Here is a 27,594-nt window from a genome sequence, read left to right on the forward strand (position 1 = left end):
TTCATGACACACGGACACAGCTCCTGATTATAGCCTCCCAGATGCTGTGACCTGTCCAGGCTTGGAACTCTAGATTCCTGTAACTGAATAACTCAGAGGAGAACACGGCCTGCTGAGTGACTCAGAGCTTTGTCCAACAAAGACTAATGCTTTCTCTCTCAGAGTGCCTAGTTCTCCTTCCTGGCTGGCCTTTAGGGAGGAGGTCTGCTTCCCAGGAGCTGGCTGCTCTCCATCCATTCCTCCATTCTGAGGAACTTTCTCCCCTGGGAGGTGTTTATCCCACCCTCTCCCCTCCACTTGGGGAAAGAAGCAGGAGGGTAGGGGGTTGCAGCCAGGGACAAGAGCCTGGGGAATCATTAACTGGGACGATGCAGCAAAAGTTACTTATTTCCAATGGGAGATGATAACTGGAGCTGGGGCAATTCACCACAGTTCCTCACCTGCAGGAGGCCAGCCCACAGGGATCACAGGCCCCATTTGTTGAACACCTGTTTTGTGGTCAGTGCTTTACATTTGTTAACTCAATAATGACAGTTATTATCCCATGCCAGGAGGATATTATTATCTGCATTTTACAGACAAGGGAATTGAGGCTCAGAGGGGTTAAGTAACTTTGCCCAAGAGTACAAAGCCAACTGGGCTCGGTGTTGCCAGCCTAGATCCAAAACACATCCTCTTTCCTCTCATTCATTCAACAAGTCTTTATTGAATACCTACTAGGTATCAGGCTGTGCCAGGAGTTGAGGATACAGCAGGAAACAAGTGGAAAAAAAATCCCTTTCCACAGGGAGCTTCCATTCCAGTGGTGCTCTGTCTCCTGGGCAGAGTTTCTAAGGATTCCGACTGGCAAGCAGCCCCAAATTTCAGGTCTCCTCTGCCAATTCTGGGTGCCCAGTATGGAGAATGGAAAGAGCACTGGGAAGGGAGCAGATATAGTCACCCCCTCCCCCCTCTGCCTCCCCCAGTGCTGCCAGCAACTTGACTTAGGAGTCCTTAACCTTCTCAGTGCCTTCTCCATCTCTCTGAGGGGAGCGGTGGAACTAGACATTGTGTAAGCTCCCTGGACCGGCTGCACTGGCCTTACCTGGGAACTTCTTAGAGATGCAGAATCTCATGTCGCCCCAGATCTATGGAATGGGAAGCTGCATTTTAACAGGATCCCTGGGTGATTTGTGTACACCTTACAGTTTGAGAAGCTCTGGTTAAGTTTCCCTCCTCCCCTGCTCATTTTAGCAGCCTCTGGCTGGGGATGGCCACAGACCAGCAGAGGGCACTGTAGGGAGGGGTTTCAAGGGTTTTTCCCTTACTTGGGCTGTCCGCTCCCTGTGCTCCTCCCTTCCAGATGTAGACTGGTAAGTCCACGGGCTTCTAGGATCCACAGCTACTCCTCCACCTCAGCTGGACTTTGCCAACAGACAGGTCAAGCTCCTCCACCCGTCTTTAGGGCAGCTGGGAGGCGGGACTCTGCTGGGAAGCGCCAGGCCACTCCTGCCCGATTCCCTACCCACCTCCACTTGTCTGCTAGCCTGGTGACTGGGTCTCGCTGACCTCTCTTTCCAAGAGAAGGAACTACTGTTCCTGGACAAGCCACCAGCCTGTGGGAGCCCCTAGACAGTAAGGTGAGCACCTGGCTGGCACAGCTGGTGGTGGTGGTGGTGGTGGTGGTGGGGGTTGGGCATTGTGATGGGGTCACCTGGGGCTCAGGGGAGGAGCCAGGCCAGCTCTGCCTGGCTGGCCAGTGTGGGGACCCTCTGCTGGGGGAGGGGAGGAAAATGAGACCTGGGGATGGGCCATGCTGGCGGCTGTGAGGACCAGGTGTGATGATTCCGTTTACTGTGGAAATTAATACTATGCTAATGAATACCGTCCAGGACTTACATTTGTAATCACTCAAACTGGTATGTCCCACAATAACTGAAGACCTGTCAGGTGCTGGGTAGACACGGGGAGAACCAGTGAGTGGGGCAAGGGTTTGAGCAGAGCTTTGCAGCAGGTATCTGGGTCTTTGTGCTGGAGGAGGCAACTGCTGAAGAACAGGTGATGGCGGCATTCAAAAGGGCCCTCATCTGGGGGACCTGCTGCACAGGATGAGCTGGGGTCTGGAACTTCATTGAGATGAAGTAGAGGAGTGGGTAATGAGGGTTCCAGGCATGAGGCTGGGACGCTCCAGTTCACACTCAGCTGGCTGCAGTACTGTAAACCCCACTCAGCAAAGCTCGGATGCTTCCCCGTCCCGGGGCAAGGGAGAGATGGAGTGCTGACAGCCTCGGAGACCCAGGGCTGAGCTGGGGGGGAGTTAACCTGCTCCAGGCCAGGCTGATGAATGGGCTCCCCGTGAGAGGCCCAGAGAGCTTTGGGGAGCAGGAGATAACAAGTGCTCCTGGTTGAGAGGCTGGGCAAGGGGGCACAGCTCATCACCCAATGGGATAGCGAGGATTTGGACTCTGGTCTTTGGAGGCCCCAGGAAGGTAGTTGCTATAGAAATGGAGCAGGCCCCCTCCTTTCTTTCACCGTAGCTGGCCCATTCTCTGTCCCTGGTGTCTGGGGATGGGAAGCGTCATTTACTGTGGAAACAAGAATGTACCTTTAGTTCTGTATTTTTATTTTTGTTTTTCTTTCTCCCAACTTCATTTCCTCTAGAGGTGGAAGGGAAGAAAGCTGGGAAAAAATAGGGGTGGAGGGAGGAAGGGGGTCATCCCTGCTCTTCCCTCACTTCTGCCTTCTAGTTGTAGCTTAATAACCCCCCAGCCATCCTCATCGTGGGGAGAAAATTTGGCTCCCTTCTGTGTGAACTGGAGAGAAAAATCACACCGAGCTCATAAGGCTGCTCTGAGGACCAGATGAGAAAAGTCACGCAGAGTGCTTTAACACAGTGTGCGACACAGAGTAAAGCTCTGCAAATGTGAGAGATTATTACAGTTATAATTACTGTTATTATTAATGTGGGAGAACCAAAAGGAATGGATGGGACATAAGGGAAGGCTGCTGCTCCATCCCCCATTCCCATTGAATTTGGGGCATTACCAACTCCTGATTCACCTGTATGCCCTGCAAGAGGCCCAGCCCCAAGCAGGCTGGTTTCCCTGTCTGTAGAATTGATTTTAAGACAAAGGTAACAGACCTTCCCTTCCAGTCTACATTTTCAGTGAGGATGCAGGGGAAACAGGTCCTGCTTCAGTCTTCAAGCCTGAGGATGCTGAGGAGTGTCTGTCCCTGTCTGGGAGGACCCAGGGAGGGGCTTGGTCTTCATGAGACCTGGGGAAGGAGGGAAGAAGGTAAGGAGTGCATTGGGGATAAGGAAGGAGCTGGAGGCTTGGGGCGAAGCCTCAGCTCTAGGTGGACAGTGTGAGCGAAGGGAGCGGGGAAGTTTTTCTGGTGCAGACCCTGGTGGATCAACCAGAGGGGCCTGGGAGGACCTTGGGGGAGGATACTGTGCTCCAGGGTCTCAACCTAGGATGACCAGTAGGCGCTCACCAATAGTTACAGAGTGAATGAATTCTGTTTCCTCCTAAGCTCCTTGAGAGCCAAATAAGATGTTATCTATGGAACTGAATTCCCCACAGTGCCTGGTACACCGCCAGTGCTCAGCAAATGTTCAGTTGTGTAGGAAACCTTATCGGGCAGCATACAATCCAGAGTTATTCAGTCTGAATGAGATGGCAGTGGAGATAGATTTGAGAGTGGGGCGAGACTGTCAAGGATGGGATGAGCCAGGGAGAGGCGCTATCGAGTAGGAGGGGGTCCAGTTGAGGCAGGTGGGAAGGGTGGAGAAAGCAGGTGAGGGGTGAAGCAGAAGACCGCAGGAGCGAACGCCAGAGGTTAGAGTTCCGGAAAGGAGAGGAGCCCAGTTTGGCCAGAGGGTAGGGGTGTTGTAAATTAGCGGGGAAGAGAGAAGGTAGGAAGGACGAAGGCGATTGTGGAGGGCCTCAGGAAGAGCTGACATTTGTCAGGGGAGGCTGCTGAAAGCCAAGGTGGCCTCTGAGTAACCAGGCGAACTGGCGTTCAGTGTGTGCTTTTGTCCTGCCACATGCCAGCTTCACTGTAGGCCTCCACCTTTGTTTTTCTTTCTTTTTTGGCTTCCGCTTTTAACTTTTGTTACTCTTGTGTTTCTAGTATCCCTCTGAGACCTTTCTGATATGGTCAGATCCTTCTGACACAGGGAGGGCATAAATAAACAAAACATTTGGACAGTGATTTATTGTCTGCAACTGCTTTTCACACAATCTCATGCAATCCTCACAATCACACTGTGAGGTAATGTATTTTGTTTTCACTTTTAAGAGCTTTTAAAAGGAATCAGAGAATTAATACAAAATACATACTGGGTGTGAAACCGTCAAAGAATACCAGAAAAGGAGCTGAAGAAGATTGAAATTCCTGTTCCCACCTTCCACTTTCTCCATCTGTCTTCTCTCTGGTAGTAACAAATGTGAATGGTTTGTGACTTTCTGGATCTTTGCTGTCCAAGGCAGTAGTTGCTTGCCACATGTGGCCACTGGCACTTTGAAATGTAAGTCCCAGTAGAGATGGACTATAAATGTAAAACACACATGGATTTCAAAAACTCAGCATGGGAAAAAAGAATGTAAAATATTTCATGAATAATCTTATACGGATTACATGTTGAAATGATCATAAATTGGCTATGTTAGGTTAAATAAAATACATTATTAAAATTATTTTCTCCTCTTTCTTTTTATGTTTTTGATGTAGTTGGAAAAGTAAAATTACAGATGTGGCTTGCATTATGTGTGTGTGTATATATATATGTGTGTGTGTGTGTGTGTATCCCCAACTGGTTCTTTTTTTTTTTTTAATTACAGTAATTTATATCTAACAAATTTTGCCGTTTTAACCATTTTTAAGTATACCATGCAGTGGCATTAATTACCTTTACAATGTTGTGCTATCATCACTATCATCCATTACCAAAACTTTTTCATCACCCCAAACAGAAACTTTGTTCCTATGAAGCAGTAACACCCCATTCCCCCCTCACCCCGATCCTTGGTAACCTCTACACTTTCTGTCTCTATGGATTTGCTTATTCTGGACATTTCATATAAGTGGATTCATACAATAATTTATTGTATGGCTATGTCACGTTTTGTTTATCCATTCATCTGTTGATGGACACTTGGGTTGCTTCTATTGTTTGGTAATTGTGAATGGTGGCGCTGTGACCATCGGTGGGAAAATATTTATTCGAGTCCCTGCTTTCAATCTTTGGGGTATATACCTAGCAGTGAGATTGTAGCCACTGTGGAAAAGAGTTTGGCAGCTCCTCAGAAATTTAAATATAGAATTATTGTATGATCTGCCTTATATTTTTATAGGACAGCACTATCCCAGATGTTTTTCTATGCATTGACATTTCCGTATACACATCCATAGATAGATATATGTACTTGTAGATAACTTTGTGTTTTTATACTAATGAGATCATAGGATGTTTATTTCTCTGTGACATGCTTTTCCCACTTAAAGATTTTTCCATGTCAGCAGAAATAGATTAATGTGTATATTTTGACAGATGAGGAAACTGAGAAACATTAAGCAATAGGACATGCTCGCCCAGCCAGTGACCAAGCTGGCATTTGAACTCACATCCCCTAACTCCAAACTCAAGTTCTTTCTACCTCAGAGGACTTTAACTAGATCATGGGGAGCTATGGTAGGATCTTGAGTAGGAGAGAAGTAGGTGAAATCCTATTAAAGGAACTTGATCTGACTGGGGTGTGCAGGGTGAACTGGAATGAAGACAACTTGCTCCCTCATTGCAGCCTCCTAGAAGCCAAGTTTTGCCCCCCACAACACTTTAACCTGGCACTGACTCCTTCTTTCTCCCCCAGGCCCCTGGCCTTCGCTGGCACAGGGGTGTAGGGAAGGCAGTGACATCGTGGGACCAGGCGGATGCGCCCCGATGAGAGTTCCGTCCAGCCCTCCCAGTTCCTACTTCTGGTGGGGGTCCCAGTGGCAAGTGCCCTCCTTCTGGCCCAGTGTCTCCGATGGCACTGTCCTCGCTGGCGGCTGGGGGCCTGCCGGAAGCCGGATGGCCAAGAGGAGCCAGCGCCTGTGCCTATCCCTCTATCAGAAAATGAGCCCCCGAGGCAGTGCCCACCGGCCACCGTGTCAGAGATTGCTGCCTTCTACCAGGAACTGCACACACCCACCCAAGGCCAGACTGTCGTCCGGCAGCTGATGCACAAACTGTTGGTGTTTTCGGCTCGAGAGGTGGATTACCGGGGTGGCTGCCTGTTGCTCCAAGATATGGGCATCTCCCTGCTCATCCCACCAGGTAATGGCTCCTGGCCCCTTTTTCCATAGAGTCCTCCACCTTCAGAGGTGGCAGCTTATGGTTGTTCAGATTGTGCACTGCACAAGGACACTGCATCTAAGGGAGCACCTTCATGGAAGTCCTCATAGTTTTGAAAACTGTTTACATTTTTATTATAACTTTATTGACTTCAAAGGCGGACAAATCATATCTTTTATGACAATTTTCTGGCAGATGGAAGTTCTAGCAGAATCAGTATTTGACAATTCTCTAATAAATAGAAACAAAGTGTCTGAAGGAAGAGCATCTTTTGCAGATTCACACAATACACTGTATAGGCTAACAGCAGCCCTGGAAGGGACAAGGGTGACTTGATTATACCACAAGTCAGCTCAGAATCATCTTGCCCATTCATCATCTTGCCTCCCTGTGTCCCCTGCTGGGCACCATCTCTCCTGGGCTCCCCTCCCCCACCTACCCTCCCACCCTGGCCTCTTTCTCTGGGGAGGGATGTGCCCTGCCAGCCCCATCTCAGCTCTCCGTCTCCCCAGGTGCTGTACCCGTGGGCCGCCAAGAGAGGGTGTCACTGGTCTTGGTGTGGGACCTGTCGGATGCCCCGTCGCTGTCTCGAACCCAGGCTCTGGTGAGCCCTGTGGTGGCATGCGGCCCCCACGGGACCTCGTTCCTGAAGCCCTGCACCCTCTCGTTCAAACACTGCGCCCAGCAGCCCAGCCATGCCTGCACCTACAGCAGCAACACTACCTTGCTCGACACCAAGGCCTGGAGACCCCTGGGGCGGCCAGGGGCCCACACCTCCCGTGATGAATGTCGCATCCTCCTCTCCCACTTCAGGTAGGCTTGTGACCACCAGCCTGTCTTCCTGCTGTCATCCCTCTGGGGCTGTCTTTTTTGTCCCCTTTCTCTGCCTGCCTCAGTCTCATCTCTGTACAGAACTGATTCTTTATCTATCTGAGATGGTCTGGAAACCCCTTTGCCCCCTGTCCCCCTCCTGTCCCTCTGTCCATGTGTCTATGGCAGCTTGGCTCCTTCCAACCCTGTCCAGGACTGTGCATCCCACTGCTTTCTCTCTGCCTGTCTAGAAGTGTCCAATGCAACTCCGTCCCTCTGTCTAGCAGGGACCTGTCCCATCCTCACTCCTGGCTCTAAAATGGTCTGTCTCTGTCCTATGCTTCTGTTCAAGATGTCCCCAAACTCTCTAGGGCTGTCTGTTCCCTCCAATTCTCTAAGGCTGCATTCCATTTCATGTCTGTCCCCCTTCTCTTTGTCTTTCTAGGATGTTAGATCCTTGTGCCTCCCAGTCTCCTCGCCCATTGACAAGTGCAGGGCCAATGTGGGATCCCGTTCCCAAGCATGGGGACCATGAGGGCACTTCCCTACTTTTCCCTGACCCAGATTACTGGCTGGTTCCCCAACTGGTGAACCTCCCCCATGCCTCCCTGCCCCTTACCAGCTCCTCCTAGCCTTCTGTCTTCCCTCCTCGCCTCCTTGGAGCCCCCCACGGAGGCCCTGAGTGCAGGTGGGAGCAGGTGGTAGGTGCACTTGTGTCTCAGCCTCCCCACTGACCACCTGCCATGGGTCCCTACCACCATCTTCCTCTGCAGCCTCTACACCTGTGTGCTGGAGGTGCCTGTGGGACGGGCAGCCCGCAAGTGGCTGCAGCTGGCCGTGTTCTGCTCGCCCCTGGCACCGGGGCAGTCCCACCTGCAGCTGCGGGTCTACTTCCTCAACAACACACCCTGCGCCCTGCAGTGGGCCATGACCAACGAGCAGCCACATGGCGGACGCCTGCACGGGCCCTGCCAGCTCTTCGATTTCACCGGGGCCCGAGGGGACCAGTGCCTGAAACTCAAGTACATCTCCGAGGGTGAGGGAGGAAGGGGACAGGAGAACAGGTGGTAGGGAGCCCCGCCAGAGCCAGGGGGTGCTGGGCCTCCCCAAGAAAGGGTGGAAATCCTGGAACCTTGAGTTTCTTTCCTCAACTTGGGCAGGCAGCAGCTTCAGGGAGAAGCCCTGGCTTCCGCTGCTGCCTCCAGCAGCCCCCATCTTTGCCTGCTTTCTCCCACTGCTGCCCACCTGACCTTTGTGGAAGGACAGGGTGATGTCCCTTGGGAGGTAGGGAAGAGCGGTGGTATACTCGCAAGAAGGGGGCAAGGGTGCAGCTTTTATTTCCCACCTGCGTGGAGCTGGTGTTGGGAGTAGGAGTACCAATCTTCTCTGGTGGAGCCCTCGTTCCTTTATGGCTTGGGCTGCCAGAATGGCTGAGGGCTCCTAGGGGGTGTGTGTTGTTGGGCACATGTGCATGGCGGCTTCTCTTCTGGGTGGGATGGGGGAAGCTGTGTGCATAGTGGGAGAAGGAAGACCATTTAAGGAGCCCCCTGCCCAGGCTCTGGGAGACTCACATCCTCTTGAGAGTCTCTTGCCTCTGTTCCTGCACCCAGCAAGGTGCTGCCACAGAGTAGGCCCTCTCTAAACATTTGGGGTAGGGCCCCCTCTCTGAAGGCCTCCCTCTCTCTGCCTCCTCTGCAGGTTGGGAGAATGTGGATGATAGCAGCTGCCAGCTGGTTCCTCATCTCCACATCTGGCATGGAAAGTGCCCCTTCCGCTCCTTCTGCTTCCGGAGAAAAGCAGGTAGTGTAGGAGCCCCAGGTGCAGCTTCTGCCCTTCCTCTCCTCAGCCTGGAGAGGGTAACCCTGGAGCTCTGCAGCTCTCAGTCGGCATGCACTCAGAACTTCTCTTAAAGGCGAGGCACCACAATAGATCTTTGCAGAGAGAGTGTCCTGCCCCAGCTTCCCCTAGATTTCCAAAGGCTCACTGTAGACTTTACTTTTTTTTTTTTTTCCGATTGTTTTGCTTTAATTCTGTGCACTGCCTTGCAATGTTTTCTACTTTTTTCTCTTTGGAAATATACAATATCAGTTGTAATTACTGATATTGTTTTATGGTATTCTTCATCCAGACATCCATCATACACACAAAATAAACTTTATAAAGGTAGTTTATTGAACCTGATCATATTTATGAAGCACCTTTCACACATGCCGAGTTTTATGTAACCTAATGATTCATGGCCTCGGAAGGTACTTCTGACCGTTATACCCTTCACTTCCTTCACCCTCATCTAAGTTCTAGGAGAATCCATACGACAGGGTGGGAAGAGAAGGGGACGGAGAGAGCATGAAGTTCAAACTCTAGGACCACCCCTCACTGGTCGGGGCTCACTGGGCTAGTGAATGATATCCCTCAAGCCTCCTATTTCTCAACTGCAAAATGAGTACAAACATTTACTCCTCAGAGGTCTACTATGAGGACAAAATGGGATTAAAACCCAGAAAAGGGCTTTGTAAACTGCTCCTTCAGGCCACCAGTTTTACAAACTGCTTTCTAAATTTCTCCTTCAGGCCACCAATTCCTGCACCCCCTAAGGAGAGTGACATGCTGGTGTGTTTTTTGTTTAGCAGCATTTTGACGGCACCCTTGACTCAGAACACTTTATTCCTCTTGAAAAATCTTGCAGGCCTAAGCCCCTTCCTTTGCGTCCTTATTTACCTTTTTTTTTAATTCATTTTATTGAGATATATTCATATACCATGCAGTCATACAAAACAAAGCGTATACTCAAATGTTCACAGTACCGTTACATAGTTGTGCATTCATCACCAAAATCAATTCCTGACACCTTCATTACCACACACATAAAAATAACAAGAATAATCAAAGTGAGAAAAGAGCAATTAAAGCAAAGAACACTGGGTGCCTTTGTTTGTTTGTTTGTTTTTTTCCTTCCCCCATTTTTCTACTCATCCATCCATAAACTAGACCAAGGGGAGTGTGGTCCATATGGCTTTCCTAATTACATTGTCACCCCTCATAAGCTACATTTTTATACAATCGTCTTCAAGATTCATGGGTCCTGGGTTGTGGTTTGATAGTTTCAGGTATTTACTGCTAGCTGCTCCAATTCACTAGAACCTAAAAAGGGTTGTCTTTATTGTATGTAAGAGTGCCCATCAGAGTGACCTCTCAGCTCCTTTTGGAATCTCTCTGCCACTGAAGCTTGTTTCATTTCCTTTCATATACCCCTTTTGGTCAAGAAGATGTTCTCCATCCCACGATGCCGGGTCTGTGTTCTGCCCCGGGGGTCATATTCCATGTTGCCAGGGAGATCCACTCCCCTGGGTGTCTGATCCCACGTAGCGGGAAGGGCAGTGATTTCACCTTTCAAGTTGGCTTAGCTAGAGAGAGAGGGCCACATCTGAGCAACAAAGAGGCATTCGGGAGGAGGCTCTTAGGCACAATTATAGGGAGGCCTAGCCTCTCCTTTGCAGCAACAGTCTTCCCAAGGGCAAGTCCTGTGGTAGAGGGCTCAACCCATCAAACCACTAGTCCCCTATGTCTGTGGTCATGTTAGCAACCACTGTGGTGGGGAAGCCCAACACCCCTGCATTCTCCACCAGCTCCTCAAGGGGGCTCTGCATATTTTTTTCATTTTTTTTTTTTTTATTGACTTCTTTTTTTTAAATCAAAGATTTCGCTGATCTCAGCAGTTGCACATGTTCATGAGTGTTGTATGACATATACGCAAAGTCAAATTGCTCTGGGGTGTCTGGTCCACGCAGTTCCTGGCTTTCTACCTACTGCCCTGGAGGAGTAACTAAAACGTACACCTCACCACGATGCCATCTTGCCCTGCCTCTGTAGACTTAACTTTAACTTCTGGTCTCTCACCCACCACTTCCTCTCCTTCTCTTTGTAGCCAGCGAGAGTGAGGACTGCTCGGCATTGACCAATGAGATCATTGTTACCATGCACACCTTCCAGGATGTGAGTAGGAGCTCGGGGGAGAGGCAGAGCAAGGCCTAGGGGAGGCCTGGGAAAAGTGGGTGAGGGGACTGGTGCCTGGTGAGGATGGTCCTGACCACATGGTCAAGCAGGCAGAGATGGGATTTTTCACAGAGCAGCCATACCAGCTCTTTGAGGGGCTGGGGCCATGTGACCTCCAGGTAACCCTCCTCGCTCTTGTCTACCAACGGATAAATCCAGCAGACGATGAAAGAACCAAACCCTAGATGAACTCATTCTCCAAACCCAGAGAGGCTGGAGCCTCAGGGAGAAGTAGTTCTTGCTTAGGCTGTCTACATTTGAGAGGTGATGTTGTGCATCTTCAGTGTTGGGAATGACCAGGAAGGGGGTTTTCAGCAGAGGGGATGGGAATTAGGTTCTCTCCTCCCCACTGGAGGAAGGGATGAGGAAGTCAGGGTTGGACAGTCTTTGGGACACTTGCGTGTCCATCTTAGTGGAGGGTGGGCCAGTATCCCTCGTTCATCACTTGGGGGTGGTCGGGGGAGGAACCAGGGAAAGGAGGAATAGAGGGAAGGGGGCACGTGTGAGTTGATTCAGTGTCTCTATTATTGGGAGACCTCCCTGGCCCCATGACCCTGCCCAAGACTTCTGGTGTCTTAGGATGCACCCTGTTTGGTCTTCATGTCCCAGTTCACAAAGAGCTCAGAGAACAAACTTAAAGCTGAAGAGGGATTCTGGTGTTGGGAAAGTGGAAGGCAGAGGGTACTGGTAAAATGACCCTGGGTGACAGGTGAACAGAGAGACATGAGGAATGGAGGTAGGCTCCCCAGCTTCTTGCTGGTCCCTAAGTGTGTCGCCTGCCCCTCTGTTGGCTCAGGGCTTGGAGACAAAGTACATGGAAATCCTCAGGTTCCAGGCATCAGAAGAGGAATCCTGGGCAGTGCCTCCCCCAGTCTCCCAACCGACCCCGTGCAATAGGTAAGGTGGGGCCACCTGGGCTGCTACCTGGGGATGCTTGGGATTCCTACCCCAGTGCTCCACAGAATGGAGTACAGTGTCTGGGGGAGGAGGGAAACCAGATTGGGTCTCTTTGCTCCCTCCGTTTTTCCCTTGCCCCAGACTGCCTCCGGAGCTCTTTGAACAGCTGCAGATGTTGTTGGAACCAAATAGCGTCACAGGCAATGACTGGCGCAGACTGGCTTCCCACCTGGGGCTCTGCGGCATGAAAATCCGGTAAGGAAAGGTGCAAGGTCTGCAGATGGGAGAGGAGGGTGGATTCGGGTTGGGGGCCCTCAGGGCATCTCGGGGACTGAACCACAGACAAGGGAGTGACTTATAAGCCAGAGAAGGGTTACTCCCCCCCTTTCTTGCCATATAAGAGCAGCTTTTTCTACTTATCCCTGTATCTTCAGTACCTAGAATGATGTCTGGCACATAGAAATATTGAGAAATATTTTTAATGATTAGTTTAATAATAATATTTTTAAATGATTAGTTAACATGCAAGCCATTGGGTACATATTGAGTGTTTGACATGCTGTTCTCTGAAAGAAAGTGTGTAAAGCATTAGCCTGGTGCCTGGCACATGCTAATTGCTCAATAAATGTTAGTAATAATGGGGGCAATGCAGTGTCCTAGGTCTGCCTGGGAAAGACTCATAAGGAAATCAGTTGAAGAAAAATTCTGAGCTGAGTCCCAGTGCCCAGACTATGAGTGCAGTGGTCAGGGAAGACTTCACCGAGGAGATGGGGTTAGAGCTGGACCCTGAAGGCAGAGTGGAATTTAAAATCATCCATACAGCAAGCACTTATCAAGCCCTTATTATGTTCTGAAAACTGCTAGGCACTGGGATCCAAGATGAACAAGACATGTTCCTTGCCCCTGGGAGCTCACACTCTAGTGAGGGATACAGAGAGATTAAAAAATAAAGGCAAGCATTCCTAGTGCCTTACTGTATGTATCCAATATTGTAGAACAGGTTGAAAATGAACAGAGATACAGACTAGCTGAAAAAAGAATAGTAAATAATTGTGGAAGCAATGATGGGAAGTCTGAACTGTGAAAAGGGGAGACCAGAATGGTTACTTCTGCGTGGGAGGTGGGACTTAAAAAGGGCTTCAGGGAGGAGGTGGTGGGGAAGGGGAGAGCAACCATTTTGGGGGAGCAGTGGTGGTTGTGAGTAGGACCTGTGCAAGGTGGGGAGGGGGCAGGCCTAAGGAAGGTTCAGGCTGGGAGGGTGAGAAGCAAGTTCAGAAAAGTAGGGCATGGTTGCCTGGTGGATGAAGTCAGGAGTGTGGGCTCGCTTAGCAGAGGGAGGAGATTCTGGAAGGTCTTGGAGCAGGAGAGGGTCAGGATAAGAGCAGGGTTCCAGAACAATTATTTCCTCTATGGTGGGCAGGATGTTGTGGCGTGGGGGGAAGGAGGCCAGTTAGGAGGCTGGGGTGAGGCCAAGAAGAGTGTGTTTTGTTGGGGGTAAGGGTGGGGTATGGAGATAGAGAAGCAATGGCAGAACATCAGAGCTGGAGGGGACCTTAGAGGCCATTTCATACAGCTGCTCATTCTCCTCCTACCTCCCGGCCAGGTTTCTGTCCTGCCAGCGCAGCCCGGCAGCCGCCATCCTGGAGCTGTTTGAGGAGCAGAACGGCAGCCTGCAGGAGCTGCATTACCTCATGACCGTCATGGAGCGGCTGGACTGCGCCTCTGCCATCCAGAACTACCTGAGCGAGACGGACCATGGCAGCCCATTCCTCGCCCTCAGGGGCGCCCAGGATAACCAGGGCCTGGAGCTGGATGAGAAGCTCTGAACACCCAGCTCGGGTGGGGCAGAGTGCAAGTCTGTCTGTAGCACCATAGCAGGGGAAGGCGCTGGGCCCTAGGGGGGGCCCACATCTAAGAAGGACACAGCAGCGGATACCTCAGCAGAACCCTGGACCAGTCATTGCCCAGGGCCCACTGTGAGGCCCAAGTGCTATCGGCACCCTCCCTGAGGGGGCCCTTCCTTCTGGTTGGCAAACTTTCTCCAAATGGCAGATCCCTTCCTGGCCGGCAGGGGGTGCAGGAACCCAGGAGATGGCCAGCCTCCTGGAAGCTATTTAATGGACCACCTGGATCGTCAGCAGGGTGGGTTGCCCTGTTGGCGCTCTTTGGGGACTTGTCAGTCCACAAGTATTCATTGCGTACTTGGTACATACCCAGCACCGGGCTGAGCATCCCAAGGGAAAACTGGAATATATGTGATAGGGGTTGGAGCCTTGACACGTGCACACTTCTCCTGGGGAGTCATGATGTGGGCAAGCAATGAGCTGTCTGGGCCTCAGGATTTGAGATGGGAGAGAGCTGAGTGTGGGCTGGGGCAGTGAGAATGCTTCCTGGTGGGTGTTGGAGGGAGAGGATTTGGACATTCAAAGAGTAGTTCAGAGATCTTCAGCAACAGGAAGGGGGCAAGATGCTGGCGAGACTTTCTGAAGGAGCTGAGAGTGAGCATGGAACGCTGGAGGCTTTAAAGAGACCAGCCCGATGGGTGTGAGGTGAGGGCAGGGCGGGGTTCAAGGGCAGACTTGGAGATGGTCAGTCATACCTGACTGGCCACTTCTGTCTCCTTGGTCTTTCTGTGCTCCCTTAACCTCCTGCTCATGTCTTGTCTTCCTTTCTTTTCTTCCATGATCTCTATTATAACATGTTAACGCTGAAAAGAAATGTCATGATTATCTTTCTTTTATCTCTGTCTCAAACTGAGAGGGCTTTAAATGTCTCTGACTGTGTCTCTCTGTGGCCACCTCCCCGTGGTCTCCCTGTCCTGCTTGGCATCCGTGTGACTCTCTGTTACATGTCTTTGCATCTTTTTTTCTCTACCTAGTTATTGTTCTGTGCTGGGTCTTTGTGTTTCCGGCTCTGTCTCTGAATTCCTCAGTCCTTCCCCTCAGGCCAATGTCTGGGAGCCAAAGTTTGTCCCAAAGGCCGTTGAAAGAGGCTGGGCTACCCTAGGAATGGATGGGTGGGGATATTTTCCCATAGACCAAAATCCAGTTCAAGACAAGGAAATAAAGGATAGGGATTAAACAACACCCCATTCAGTCAACAAATATTTATTCAGCACCTACTCTGCGTGGAAAAGAGATGAATAGGCTAGATCCTGAAGGGGGAACAAAGGGGATTTGACTCAATTCTGGCAATGCTGTTGTGTGCAAACAGGTGTTTTAATTTGTTCAAGGGCAGGAAAGCAATTTATCTGACAAGAAAAACAATTTGCTTCTGTATTTAATTAAAAATATTAAAGCTTTTTCTATGACGAGAAATATGATAAAATATGAAAATTGTCTGTCTTTGTTACTATTTTGCTCAGATTGGTAAATTTTGATGTGGGTATGAATGGTTTCATTGGGTAAAATTGTACCTAGGAGGACAAGTTAGAGAGAGGCATTTTGTAGACTGTACTTCCAGTATGAAAATTTTCTAAGGCCAGCATGGTAAATCAGGGGGATTTGCTTTCCTTTCTGTTAGAAGCAAGCCTTCAGAGTCTGGCCCTTGCATCCCTCCCCTCCTCGGCAGCCCCCCCTCCCCGCCCCCCATTCTCTCTGGCCCTTCTTATTAGCCCTCTCCACCCCACCAGAGGCTGCCAGGCCACTCCTGGTTGGTTCCTCTGCCTGCCTGCCCTCTACTTGGTTCAGGATTGGATTAGAAAGAGCATCTTTCTCCCCCATAATCCCACTACTGTTTTCTCATTCACTCCCACGATCTCTTCCTTGCTCTCCGAGTCAGTCAAAGGCATCTTTATTTTGTGTTCCCATCAACTCTGGAACAAATCACTCTAAGAGCTTCAGGTCTTTTGAAATTGTGATGGGAAGCCTCGGAGGTTCCTGTGATGGGGTAGAATGTGTCTGGCCCCTGCCGCAATTCCTCAGCATGGGATCCAGTGACCGGAAACAGAACTTTGGAAATCTTGGGGGTAGGGGGCCAGCTGTGGGATTCCTGTGTGTGTGTGTGTGTGTGTGTGTGGTTCCTTTCTCAAATCAAACGTGATATAAATTTATTGACACCCACTACATAAAGGGGGCATGCACGTGTGGTCATCAGGAGACCTACCCTTAGCTCCACTCTTGCCCTAACTTGCACAGCTCCATCTCTCCAGGCATCGGTCTCGTCACCCTTGGCATGAAGCGATCATATTAGAAGCTCTCAAAGAGCTTCCTTTGATTCTGTGGACCTCTGCAGAGATGGCACATTGATGATCCAAGGAACATTCATCTGGGGATTTTTACTTTGTGTGTTGCCTTTAAATAGAACAATTGGTGCCTTACCTCCAGCCCTTTCTCCTGAGAGGTGTTACCTGCCTAGTCTTTAAAAAACACCAAATTTGTAACTTCTGCTTTTACGCAAGTTATGGAGGCCCATGTGTGAACTTTATCCTGTCAAGTTTAAACAGAGGCTGGGAGGGGAATGAGGTCTGCAGTGTAAGAAGCTCCAGTGCTCAGGGGTAAAAAGTGTCCTCAGCACCCCTCCCTGAGCACTTGACATTCACACTAATATCCAGATCTGCATGGTCCAATAGAAATATCATGCAAGGCACATGTGTAATTTAAGATTTTCTAGTAGCCACATTAAAAAAATGTAAAAAGAAATAGGCAAAGTCAATTTTAATAATGTATTTTATTAACCTAACAGATCCAAAATATCATTTCAACATGTAATCAATATAAAAATTGATAAAAAATGATCTATTTTACATTATTTTTTGCATGCTAAGCCTTAGAAATCTGGTGTGTATTTTATAGTTATACACATCTCAGTTTGGACTCTAAATTTTCATCGGAAATACTTGACTTGCATTTAGCTTTCAAAAAGTTACCATTGGAAAAGTGGGTTTACACACGCAAGATAAACACATTAGAAGCTTCCCAAAAACCAAATTGAGTATCGGTTTTTAAATTTCAATGAATCGAAATAAAATAAAAATTGAGATCCTTGGTCACAGTAGTCACATTTTAAGTGCTAAGTGGTTATTGGCTGCTGTAATGGACAGCACATGTCTAGATCACGGATCCAGCTTGGTATTCTTTATAGTGTACCCTTGGCCATTCATTTATTCATTCACCAAATATTTGCTGGATACCCACTCTGTGCAAAGCCATGCACAAAGTGTTGGTGATAAAAATAATGAAGAAGAGTATTCTTGTACTCTAGGAGATCCTGGGATGGTGGGAATCAGAGGGAAGGGCACTTGCCCTCCAACCTTCTCCCCACCTGACTCAAGAAGGAAGTGGTGATGAGGTCTGGGCAGATGCTTTCTACTACAGGAATGGCTCACGCTGCAGACTGGGTAGAGGCAGTGGGTTCAGTCAGGTGCTCCTAGCTTGCCCAGCACATCAGGTGGCTTCATGGTTGCCGATAACAGCATCCTCTCTGCTTGAGGAAGAGAGGGAATTTATTAAACGATACTGAAGGATCAACAGTCATTTGGAGGGCTGGGGAAATGGTTTTGAGCTCTACTGTGCTGTAGAGCCAGCTCAAGGAGGAAACTGTATTGCTGGGACTGCTGCTACTGAGTACCAGATTGCAGGAACATGCCTTTACTGCAGTCACTCCTGCCACCACCAATGTTGCCACTTCTGAGTTAGAACCAGACCTCACCACCACCTGTGAAAGCATTTGCCTCTCCATGCCAGCAAAAGTGGAAGCTCCATGCACTGTCTGCTGCTTTGTGCTCCTTACTTCTGAACCAAATCTCAAGTGGCAGCATCTGCTTGAAAGAGTCCAGATTACATGTCTGAATCTTAGCTGCAAAGGAGCCTGGGAATTTGAATTTTGATTTCAATATTGGGGAGATGAGAACTCATTACATGCAAATATCCCCAAATACGGAAAAGCTTCTCAAAGGTTGATGGACAGATATGACAGATGTCCACTACACCCAGAGTGTGGTTGAATGCCAGGGTCCCAGGCAGCAAACTCTCCACAAGAAGGGTCATACCCTCAACAGATGCCTGAGGGATGTCACTGACCTTCAGAATCCTCTCAGTAAAGCATGACTGGGCACATCCCTCAGACGACTCTCATGCTAGTGCACAAAAATGTGATTCTATAATCCAGAATCAGACCTTGACAAATTCTCAGGTATGCAGCAAAAGCTTGCCAACAGTGGTGAACTGCTGTACTCTGTACCTTTCCAGCCCCATGTGTCTTCCTGTACTGAAAAACTGAAAACACCTCCCAGACTCCTGGGCAGATGAAGATCTAGATAGGCTTAGTTTCCATCAACCAGTTGAACTCATGCAAGACTTGGATTTGGAATTGAATAATGCTGGGAGTTGAACAGGACTTGAGGCTGGTGCTTATTTTGAGGAGCTGGAGTGGTCCAGGAGCCAGAAACGGTGGCAGCAGCCTCCTGACGTGGCAGCTTCCTGGCTGCTGTTGCACAGGCAGCAATTTCCTTGATGGTCCAGTTCTGTTGTGTGGTTTGGGAAGTCAATACTGGAAGTTTAGCTTAAGGGTCTATTTATTTAACCCTTCCAATGAGTTGTTGAAATATCTAAGTTCCATAACACATTCTTTTTTGCTTAAACTAGCTAGCAGTGGACTAGCTTATTGTACAAATATGACCCCTACCTAATGTGCTAATGATTCCTTCTCTAGAAAGACCGTCCTTTTTTTCTATGATCATGCCCTTCCTACTTTGCTGGTGTCCAAGGGCCTATTATGTTGTGAAAGGATAGTGATAGAGATTGTGGTTTTATTAAGATGTCCTTACTTGGCAAAATGAAAAGGCAATAATCCTATGTTGATTTTCCCATCCTCAAATTTAAACACAAGACAAAACAAAGTTATTGGTCTGTAAAATACTCTTTTATGAGATCTTTCATCTTTATTCCTCCTCTTAGAGCCTTAGCTAGGTATGTTTATTCATCTACTCAGCTGAATATTTGACTACTTACTCTAATATTTGGTTCCTTACTATGTACTTGGAATCATGGTGATTCTTCATTTTTTTCCTTATCTTTAGGTAAGCTTTTCTTGCTAGCTTTTTTTCTAGCCTGTGTGAGTTTCTTGTTGGTAGAGATGTTATGGCTCTTGGCCAACAAAAAGCTAATATCGGTACTTGCTTGTTACTGTCACAATATCATAAAAACATTAGCCCAAGGATGAGAATATTTTCATATTAGCTATCAGTCTTCAGATGGAAATAAATTTGTTTTGCAAACAAACTAGGAAAGAAGCAATCATAAAATTAAGAGTACACAAAATGCTAACGTGGATGAGAGCGGGATTGTAGAAAAGTTTCTGAGTAGGTTGGGCAGCGGAGATGGGGGTGAGGAAGGGCTTAATGCCTGGTCCATAAGGAGAGTGTACGAGAGAGAAGAGGACCCCTTGATAAGTTTGCCTTGGAGATCTACCAGGTAAGCCCTCAAGTATTGCTTATGCCCACTGTATACCCACCCAACATGCTTCTCCAAAGTTGGGCTTCTTTGCACTCTGGCTGAAGAGGATATCTGTGGCTAGAAGGCAGAAGAGGTCCGCTTTCAGTACACTGGCCCTCAGCACGGCCTGCGCGCTTGGCAACTCTCAATTTCTGGAAACCCCCCTCCTCTGTGTTTCTGTGCTGTTCTTTCTGACTATGACTATCTCCGGGGCCAAGCTGGTCAGATATGACCCGGGTACATTCTGTCTTGGGAGCAGACCTGGTGGCCCCTTGACTTCAGGCTGTCTACTCTCCTTAATGAATGCTATTCAATTTTATCACAGCAGAATGTGGTTGCAATCCCTTGACTCCAAGTCCTGGAAGCCTGAAAATGTGGGACAAATGAGGACTCTGGATCCCCACAGACTTGAACTTAAAAACCAGTTCCATCACTTTCCATGCAGACCTGGGCAAGTTACTTAACCTCTCTGAGGCTTCATCTCCTTGTCTGAATGGTGGGAATCACACCACCCTCCTTGAAAGACTGTCATGAGAATAAGGAGGTGATGAACGTAAATAACTCAGCCCATCGCCTGCACGTGGTCTGGTTCAATAATATTCGGGTCTTTCTCTTTGTAACACCATGCAGTGGGCTCTGGGCTGTACGTTTATTGATTTGGCTGCAGAACATCCTGTGTCCCTCTCTAGTAGCACCCCAATTTCCTTTCAGGAATCGTCTTTCCCTACTGGGAGTATTCTTAGTGGGAGATAGTACCAAAGTTGCAGATCCTTTCTCTCTTGCCCTTGACGCAGCCAGGGGCTTAGACATAATCTATGTCCCTGTCACCCCAGACATTGAGTCCTGGGAGAGTAGACTGGGGATGTGTGGAGTGGTTAGTGGTGGTTCAGAGCCATGGACGTGTGTCTACCTGACTGTTCCTCTTTCTGAACCAGGGCTGGCGTTCTGTTGCTCATGTGGCCAGGGTCCCTAATTTTGGGCATCCAGCCTTCTCACAGATTTGGTGTTGATACCTCCCACCCCCTGAAAAGTCCCTTTTGTTTTACATTTGCCAGAATTGGTTTCTCTTGCTTGGAGCATAAACCCTAACACCACTTAACCCTATATTATTTCATGGGGTCTGCATTGTAACAGATCAGCCCAAAACTTGGTGAATTAAAGCAACAATAGTCATTTATTATCTATCGTGATTTCTGTGGGTCAGGAATTCCAGAGCAGATTTTGGCTCAGGCTCTTAAGAAGTTGCAGCCACCTGAAGGCTTGACTGGGATTAACGGGTCCCCTTGCATGGTGGCTCACTTATATGGCTGGCAGGTGGATGCTGGCCTATTGGCAGGGGCAGGGGCAGGCTCTCAGTTTCTCTCCTTGTGGGGCTCTCCAAGGGATTGCTCGGAAGTCCTCCCAGCACGAGGGCTGGCTTCTCCCAGGACCCTGCAGGGCCAGTTATGACCGAGCCTCAGAAATCACACACCATCCCTTCCACTGGATTTTATTGGTTACACACTTTGGGAGGGAACCACCCAAGAGTGTCATCAGGAGATGTGTATCATTGGGGACCATCTTGGAGGCTGAATCTTATAGGATCTTGGACAACTCCCACATGCCTTCCTTCATTTTCTTCTTCCTGCATTGTGGAGAGTAAACACAGACACACAAAGCCTTCATGGATGTGGGCCTGTGCAGATGGTGGTGGTGGGTGAGTAGAGAGTGTTCCTGAGGAGCACCATCTCTCCTTTCATTTACCTGGTTAGTTTGTTCCTTAGAGTATAAGGTGCATGGAGTCCTTAGAGCACTTTTCCTGATCTCCATCTTCCCTCCTCCTCCTCACCTTCTATGCTCCCAAGCAACAAAATACAACAGCAAGATTGTTCTGAGTTCAGGTTTATCTCTGAGGGAAGACATAGTATGTATGTGGGGTGGGGAATTGGAGTCAACTGGGACAAGATTAAGATTGGGTGATTCCAGAACCTTCTGGGTATGGAATCCCTAAAGCTGTGGTGACATTTATAAGATTGTTGTCACCTCTGGAGGTGTGGAGAACACTCTGCAGGACTTAGATCCATGGTGATTTTTAAATCATCTTTTTAAGTACTTGAAGTATTAGCTTAAAACAGAACAATAATTTTACTGTATGGGGATTAAATTTCAGGAGTGGAGTTTTAGAAGTAGCAGTGAGTTTGCTGATTGTCAAGCATCCAGAAAAGATCCAAAGAGGGAGATGAAGCTGGGATTCTGAGTGACAGAATCCCGTGGCAGGGGCAAGCACCCTGTAAGACCTACGCTGTTGATTCCCAGATGTTCTGATGAGGTGATCAGGAGTAAAAACAATCGTGAGCTCTTGGGACTCGGTTGGAACTGTTGTCTGCAGGGCAAGTAAACAACACCCTTCCTCCAAAGCTGTTTCCAAGCAGACTAGGCCTATTTTAATCTTGGTCACTCTTTTGACTGTTTTGGTCTCCAACTGTCTAAAGTAGGATCATTGCAGCAAAACTTGGAGCAATGTTGTTTAAACCTATTGCATAACGCTTTGTAGGGTCACAGTGCACCTTAGCAGTCATTACTCAGTGCATCCTCACAACAACCCTATAGGGCAAGAAGAGCTGGATGGAGTGGCTCCACTTCACAAATGAGGAGATTTAGGTCTATGGCCAGCAGTTGGTAGTCAGGCATGTTGGTTAAGGGAACAGTGTCAGACTCGGACAGGCCTGGGTTTTCAACCTCGATCTGCCATTTACTAACTGGGTGACTTAAGTCTGCCTTCATTTCTTCATCCTTAAAATGGGACTAACAATAGTGCCATAATCATATTATCAGTCTTCGGGGTTGTAAGATTAAATGATATAATGTATATAAAACACTTAGCATACTGTCTGGCACTTAATAAGCACTCAGCAAACATGAGCTGTTTAATGAATGTTTGCTCAGACTAGGACAGATTATGTATTTTAGTAATTAGCATGATGGGTCAGTTAGCTCTCGTTGGTGAACACACTCACTGGTGCTTGGAAACGAGAACGACAACCAACCCTCCACCTTCTCTTCTAATACTCTTCCTGTGGCCCCTCCTTTTCTATTGTTTGCTCTTCCTTCCTCTTACTCCTCAGTTATCTTTTATACTATTCCAATATTTGAAGAATGTGGGGTTGTAAAAATTTATAGTGTTCCTGTATAGCACCCAATTTACTGCAGGCCTTCAGGAAACTGTGTTCAATAAGTACTTATTAACTCAATCAAATCAAGTCATCCATGTGGATAAATTACTGACTTGCCCAGCTGGCTGAGCATCTGCAGGTGTGCATGTGCACACACACACACACGCACACTCACAAACTCCTGCCAGCCTTCTTGAGGCTCAGCTTTGGAAATCTGTTCATCCTAAGCCCAGATCTTGGAGAAGACCACTTTCCCATAGTGTAACTTTGGCAGTGGAAACTGCAAGAGCCCCAGACCAAAAGTAATCCCTCACAGCTCCTCACAGCCTGTTAGGCCATGCCACATCTATTAACTCCTTGGATTCTCTCCTACAAAGAACTGAGGGCAGAATGGTTCAGTTATTTTTCTAAGCTTAGGCTCTGGACTCAAGTCCAAATCTTCCTTTTCCTAAAAGCTGGACTCAGATGTCAATCCAAAAGAATCTGCCAAAATCCCTGTCCCCATTAAAGCTATACTTCTGGATCTTGTATCTCTTCTAGATACCTATTAAAACATGCAAAACATATAGTTTATTTGAAAGGGGCCTGGCTTTGTGTCATTTGCCGAAATTAGTTTATCCGACCAGATAGCTATTCCCTATGGCAAGCATTTATCCATATCGAGAAACTTTGGGCATAACCATGAGGCAAGACGGTAAATGGATTTTCCCTTTCTTTAACTATAAAAGAATTGCATTGGGCACATACTTGCCATCTCCCTGCACTTAGGTAAGGCTGCATGACTACATTCTCACTTACAGAACGTGAGGGGAGTGATGTGTGAGACTTCCAGGCTCGGTGCCCTAGAGCAATCAGTGTGCCTCCTCATACTGCCTTTATCCTTTCCACCTGAGGCAAACCAACATGGCAGTGGCCCAGCTTTCACCATGCAGATGACGGCCACATCTCAGGCAAAGGCAGAGAAACAAGATGGAGCGAGCCTGGGTCACCGAACCTCTGCCTGAAACAGAGCCACCCACTGACCCAGAAGACTCCCTCTGATGTGATGTGAGAGAAATAAACTTCTTCCTTTAAACCATGGTATTATTGTTGGGGATCGTTGTTACAGCATCTCATGTATCTGTCAGAATTAAATGTGTTTACCCATGTGAACTGCTTGGCACAGGGTCTGGCAAATGGTAAGTGCTCAGTAGATGTGAGCTCTTTCTATGATTGTATTTGTGTTCCAGAACTTTGGACTCATCTCTGAATGTCTGAGGGAGAATTTAGGAGCTGTTTTCAAAAGTTCTCTGATACATGGGCTGCTCTGCTGTGAGTCCAGGCAGCCAATCATTGCCCGCGAGGGCATTTGCCCGCCTTCCGCATGGACTGCTGAGTGGCTTCAGGTGAGGGGAGTCCATGGAGAAGAGGCACCAGGGCTTGGGTTGAGTTGGTCAATGTCAGAAGGCAGCCCCCTGGGCCCAGACCCCCGTGATCTCCAGACCTGGCAGAGGGGCCTGGTGGGGCAGCACCCTGGAGCATCCGAGGGCATCCACAGATGGGCCTGGGGGTGTGCAGCAAACACAAGCAGATGGTCTGTGGGCTTGTGTGAGACCCCTCCAGCATTCCTCAGCAACAATTGCATGAGATTTGGGGTGGGGTGAGAGCACCGTAATAATGAATGGGGGCAAAAACAGTGAAACATGGGTGATATCTGTAAATGTGAGCCCCTCTATAGGCAGGTGAGGTCAGAAAACTTAGGTTACCCTAAAATAAAACCATAAAAGAGTCTACTAAGAAAGGGGTGGGTGATGACATTTTACTTGATTTGGAATGAGGGATGAATTATTACTATTCTTGCTTTCTGCTCACGGGGAGCTATTTAGAATACAGCCTCCTCACTAGACAACTGCATTTAGGGTCCTGACCCCAATAGTCCTGCAGAAGACTTTTGAGGTGGGGGATACTTGGGTTTAGTTTTCTCAGCAGGGGAGGCAAGTATTTTATGAATATTTTCACCAGGATGTTTCTACATTTATTTTTCAACTTTTACCTTGCACTAATTATAGACTCACAAGAAGTTGCAAAAAGAGTACAGTGAAGTCCTGTAGACCCATCACCCAGCTTCCCCTGGTGGTGGCATCTTGCATGATTAAATTCAGAAATTTAGTGTTGGCACAATACAATTAACTAGATCAGAAGCCTTAGTTAGATATTACCCATTTATGCAAGTACCTATTCTTTTTTTGTATGTCTTTGAATATAATTCTATGACATATTAGCACATGTGTAGGTTTATATGCCACCACACATTTAAATATATTTTGCTTCATTGCAGCAACAAGTATATTGATAAACATCCTGCATCAAAATGAGGGAGAGTGTAAGTTTGGTATTAGATAGCCCTGTTTTTGAATGCTGTCTTCTCCACTTGGTAGCTGGGTGACCTTGGTAATGAGTGACTTCATTTCTCTGAGCCTGTTTCCCCATCTGTAGAATGGAGATGACAAAACTAGTACCCTGCTCTCTGTGTTGTCACACAGATAAGATGGGTGCATTCCCAGAAGAGTAAATGTGGGCCGTCTGGTGCCAATGCCTTTTTATTTTTTAATTTTTAAAATTATTTTTAAAATTTATAGCATCTTTATTTATAATTGTCAAAAACTGCAAGCAACCAAGATGTCTTCAGTGAGTGTATAGATAAACCAACTGTGGTACATCCATATATTGGAATATCATTCAGCAATAAAAAAGAAATGACCTCTCAAGCCACGAAAAGACATGGAGAACCTTAGATAAATATTGTTAAGTGAAAGAAGCCAGTCTGGAAAGACTACAGGCTGTAAGATCCCAACTATTTGACATTCTGGAAAAGGCAAAACTATGGAAACAGTAAAAACACCAGTGGTTGCCAGAGGTTCCAAGTATGGGAGAAAGGACAAATAGATGGAGCCTAGGTCATGTTTAGGGCAATGAAACTATTCTGAAAGATACTGTGAGGGATATATGACATTATGCATTTGTCAAAAACCATAGAACTGTACAACAAAAAGAGTGAACCTTAATGTAAACTATGGACTTTAGGTAATAATGTATCAATATAGGTTCATCAGTTGTAACCACATACCGCACTAATACAAAATGTTAATAATAGAGGAAACTGTGCCCAGGGGATGGGGGGAGAGGAATCATGTGAGAACTCTGTTCTCTTTCTGCACAATTTTTCTATAAACCTAAAACTGATCTATAAAGTAGTTTATTAAAAAAAAGTGAATGACCCTTAGTGCCCCAGTCTTTATATCACTCTTTTAAAAAGTACAAGATAGTTTTGGAAAGAGGACATTTTGGAGTCTCACTGGCCACTTGAGAGAGACCAGAAAGGCTTTTCCCGGGGGGGGGGGGGTTGTGGGGGCTGATTGTGTGGGGCTGAGCTATACTTGGAAAATATCTAGTTCTTACAAGATTTCCATGGAAGTCAAAGTGACAGTGACCCAAATACCTGAGTTAAAAAGTAGACAAATGAGAGAAGAGAGGCAAGTGCAAGAGGTGGTAAGAAACTACCTCTATCAGGCCTATACTATTTGCTATTACTATTTGGAATTCCAGGCTGTATCTTAGACGGTAGGCTTTAAAGCCTTGGCTTGTCCCCCTGGACCAGGTTTACTCTGGAGAAAGATCTACAGCTGGACCAGCAAAGCTGCCGAGAGTGTTACCCTGTCCTTCTGGCTGAGGTCTTGTGGATGGGAGATGCTGATAGAGACAGCTGAAGGAAGAGCTGGATATCTCATTCTCATCAGGAAAGCTGTACAATTCCATGATTTGGAATATGTCATAAGCATCGGAGTACAAAGCAGGAACTGAGGCAATGAGCATTTCCAACTGTGGATCTTGCATTTGGGTGTCACTTGTGGGGTTCTCAGTGAAGGCAGAGTCCTGTGCCCAATTGGAAGTGCCTAATGGCTGAGGTGGGAAGGAAGCTGTAGGAATGTGAAACCACAGGAAAAAAAGAATAAGGATGGTGCTTGCTCTGGGTGAGGTGGGCACATTCTCCTTGGCTGGAGGATCTAGCTTGGTTTCTCTACTGATCACTGTTGCTGCTGCTGCTGCTGCTTCCTCAGTTTGAATCGCCGGTTCCTGAATTAAATCTTCACTCTTGACTCCTCTATGTTGAGTTTCAAAGCAAGCTCCTTCTGGATATTTTAATCTGGAAACATGGTCTGGCTGAATAGAGACTCCAATTCTTCATGCTGTTTGTGGGAGAAGGAAGTGCGGTCATGATGCTTCCTCCATGTAGAGGAATTGGTTGATCCTGAGGTACCAAGCACATGCTTGACCATTTGATCTGGCTGGGGAGTCTCAAGGGGCACTCTGCTCATCAGGGTATGGGATCAGCTGGATTCTCGGTATCAAGTTTGTGCTGGAATCACCCATGTTGACAAAGGGCAAGGCTGGGGGTTTTCTGGGGCCATTCTGTTCATCAGTGGTCCTGAAATCTGAGAAGGAAAGCTGTGATCCACTTGCTCTTGTGGTGCCATGTTCATGCTGGAATCACCCATGTGGATAAAGGAGTGGGGCTGGGGGCTCCCAGGGGCCCCTCTGCCCATCTGGGCATCAGTGGGCTCCTTCGGTAGAGCTGTCGTGAATCCCTTCAAAATGTACATTTTCGATCCTGTTTAATGTGTCTTTCTCTGGAAATGCAGTTTCTTCAGTGTGTCTTCATGGTGAATGGTGAATTTGAATGTAATTTTTAATATAATAGGACCTATGCTCCACCCAGACTCACCTTCAAGTCCCACCCTTCCTTCTGTCCTTCCTCTTTCCTTCATTTATTCATTCAATAAAAGTATACTTAGAATCTCGTATAAATGTTGCTGGAAATAGAGCCATTATTCATTTATATTCAAACTTCCTACCTTTGACCAACTGTGTCCTTTTGATATAACCACCGCTTTAC

The 27,594-nt window shown here is 47.6% G+C and overlaps 1 protein-coding gene and 1 pseudogene across 2 annotated transcripts; one reads left to right on the forward strand and one right to left on the reverse strand.

Moving 5' to 3' along the window:
- Nucleotides 1-1,292: 1,292 nt before the first annotated feature.
- Nucleotides 1,293-15,384, forward strand: UNC5CL (unc-5 family C-terminal like). Of its 2 annotated transcripts, none has more exons than XM_037843440.1 (9): nt 1,293-1,352; nt 5,853-6,298; nt 6,829-7,129; nt 7,900-8,162; nt 8,825-8,926; nt 11,052-11,119; nt 11,976-12,076; nt 12,218-12,331; nt 13,680-15,384. In XM_037843440.1, the coding sequence occupies exons 2-9, from the start codon at nt 5,914-5,916 to the stop codon at nt 13,900-13,902; spliced, it is 1,557 nt and encodes a 518-aa protein (XP_037699368.1). In that variant the 5' UTR covers nt 1,293-1,352; nt 5,853-5,913; the 3' UTR covers nt 13,903-15,384. The 2 variants fall into 2 exon arrangements, with proteins under 2 accessions (XP_037699368.1, XP_037699367.1); XM_037843439.1 differs by lacking the exon at nt 1,293-1,352 and adding an exon at nt 1,377-1,619.
- Nucleotides 15,385-24,100: 8,716 nt separating this feature from the next.
- Nucleotides 24,101-26,977, reverse strand: LOC119540700 (annotated as a pseudogene).
- Between the last annotated feature and the right edge of the window lie 617 nt (nt 26,978-27,594).

Source organism: Choloepus didactylus, chromosome 7, assembly GCF_015220235.1.
Source record: "Choloepus didactylus isolate mChoDid1 chromosome 7, mChoDid1.pri, whole genome shotgun sequence".
NCBI classification, from domain to species: domain Eukaryota; kingdom Metazoa; phylum Chordata; class Mammalia; order Pilosa; family Megalonychidae; genus Choloepus; species Choloepus didactylus.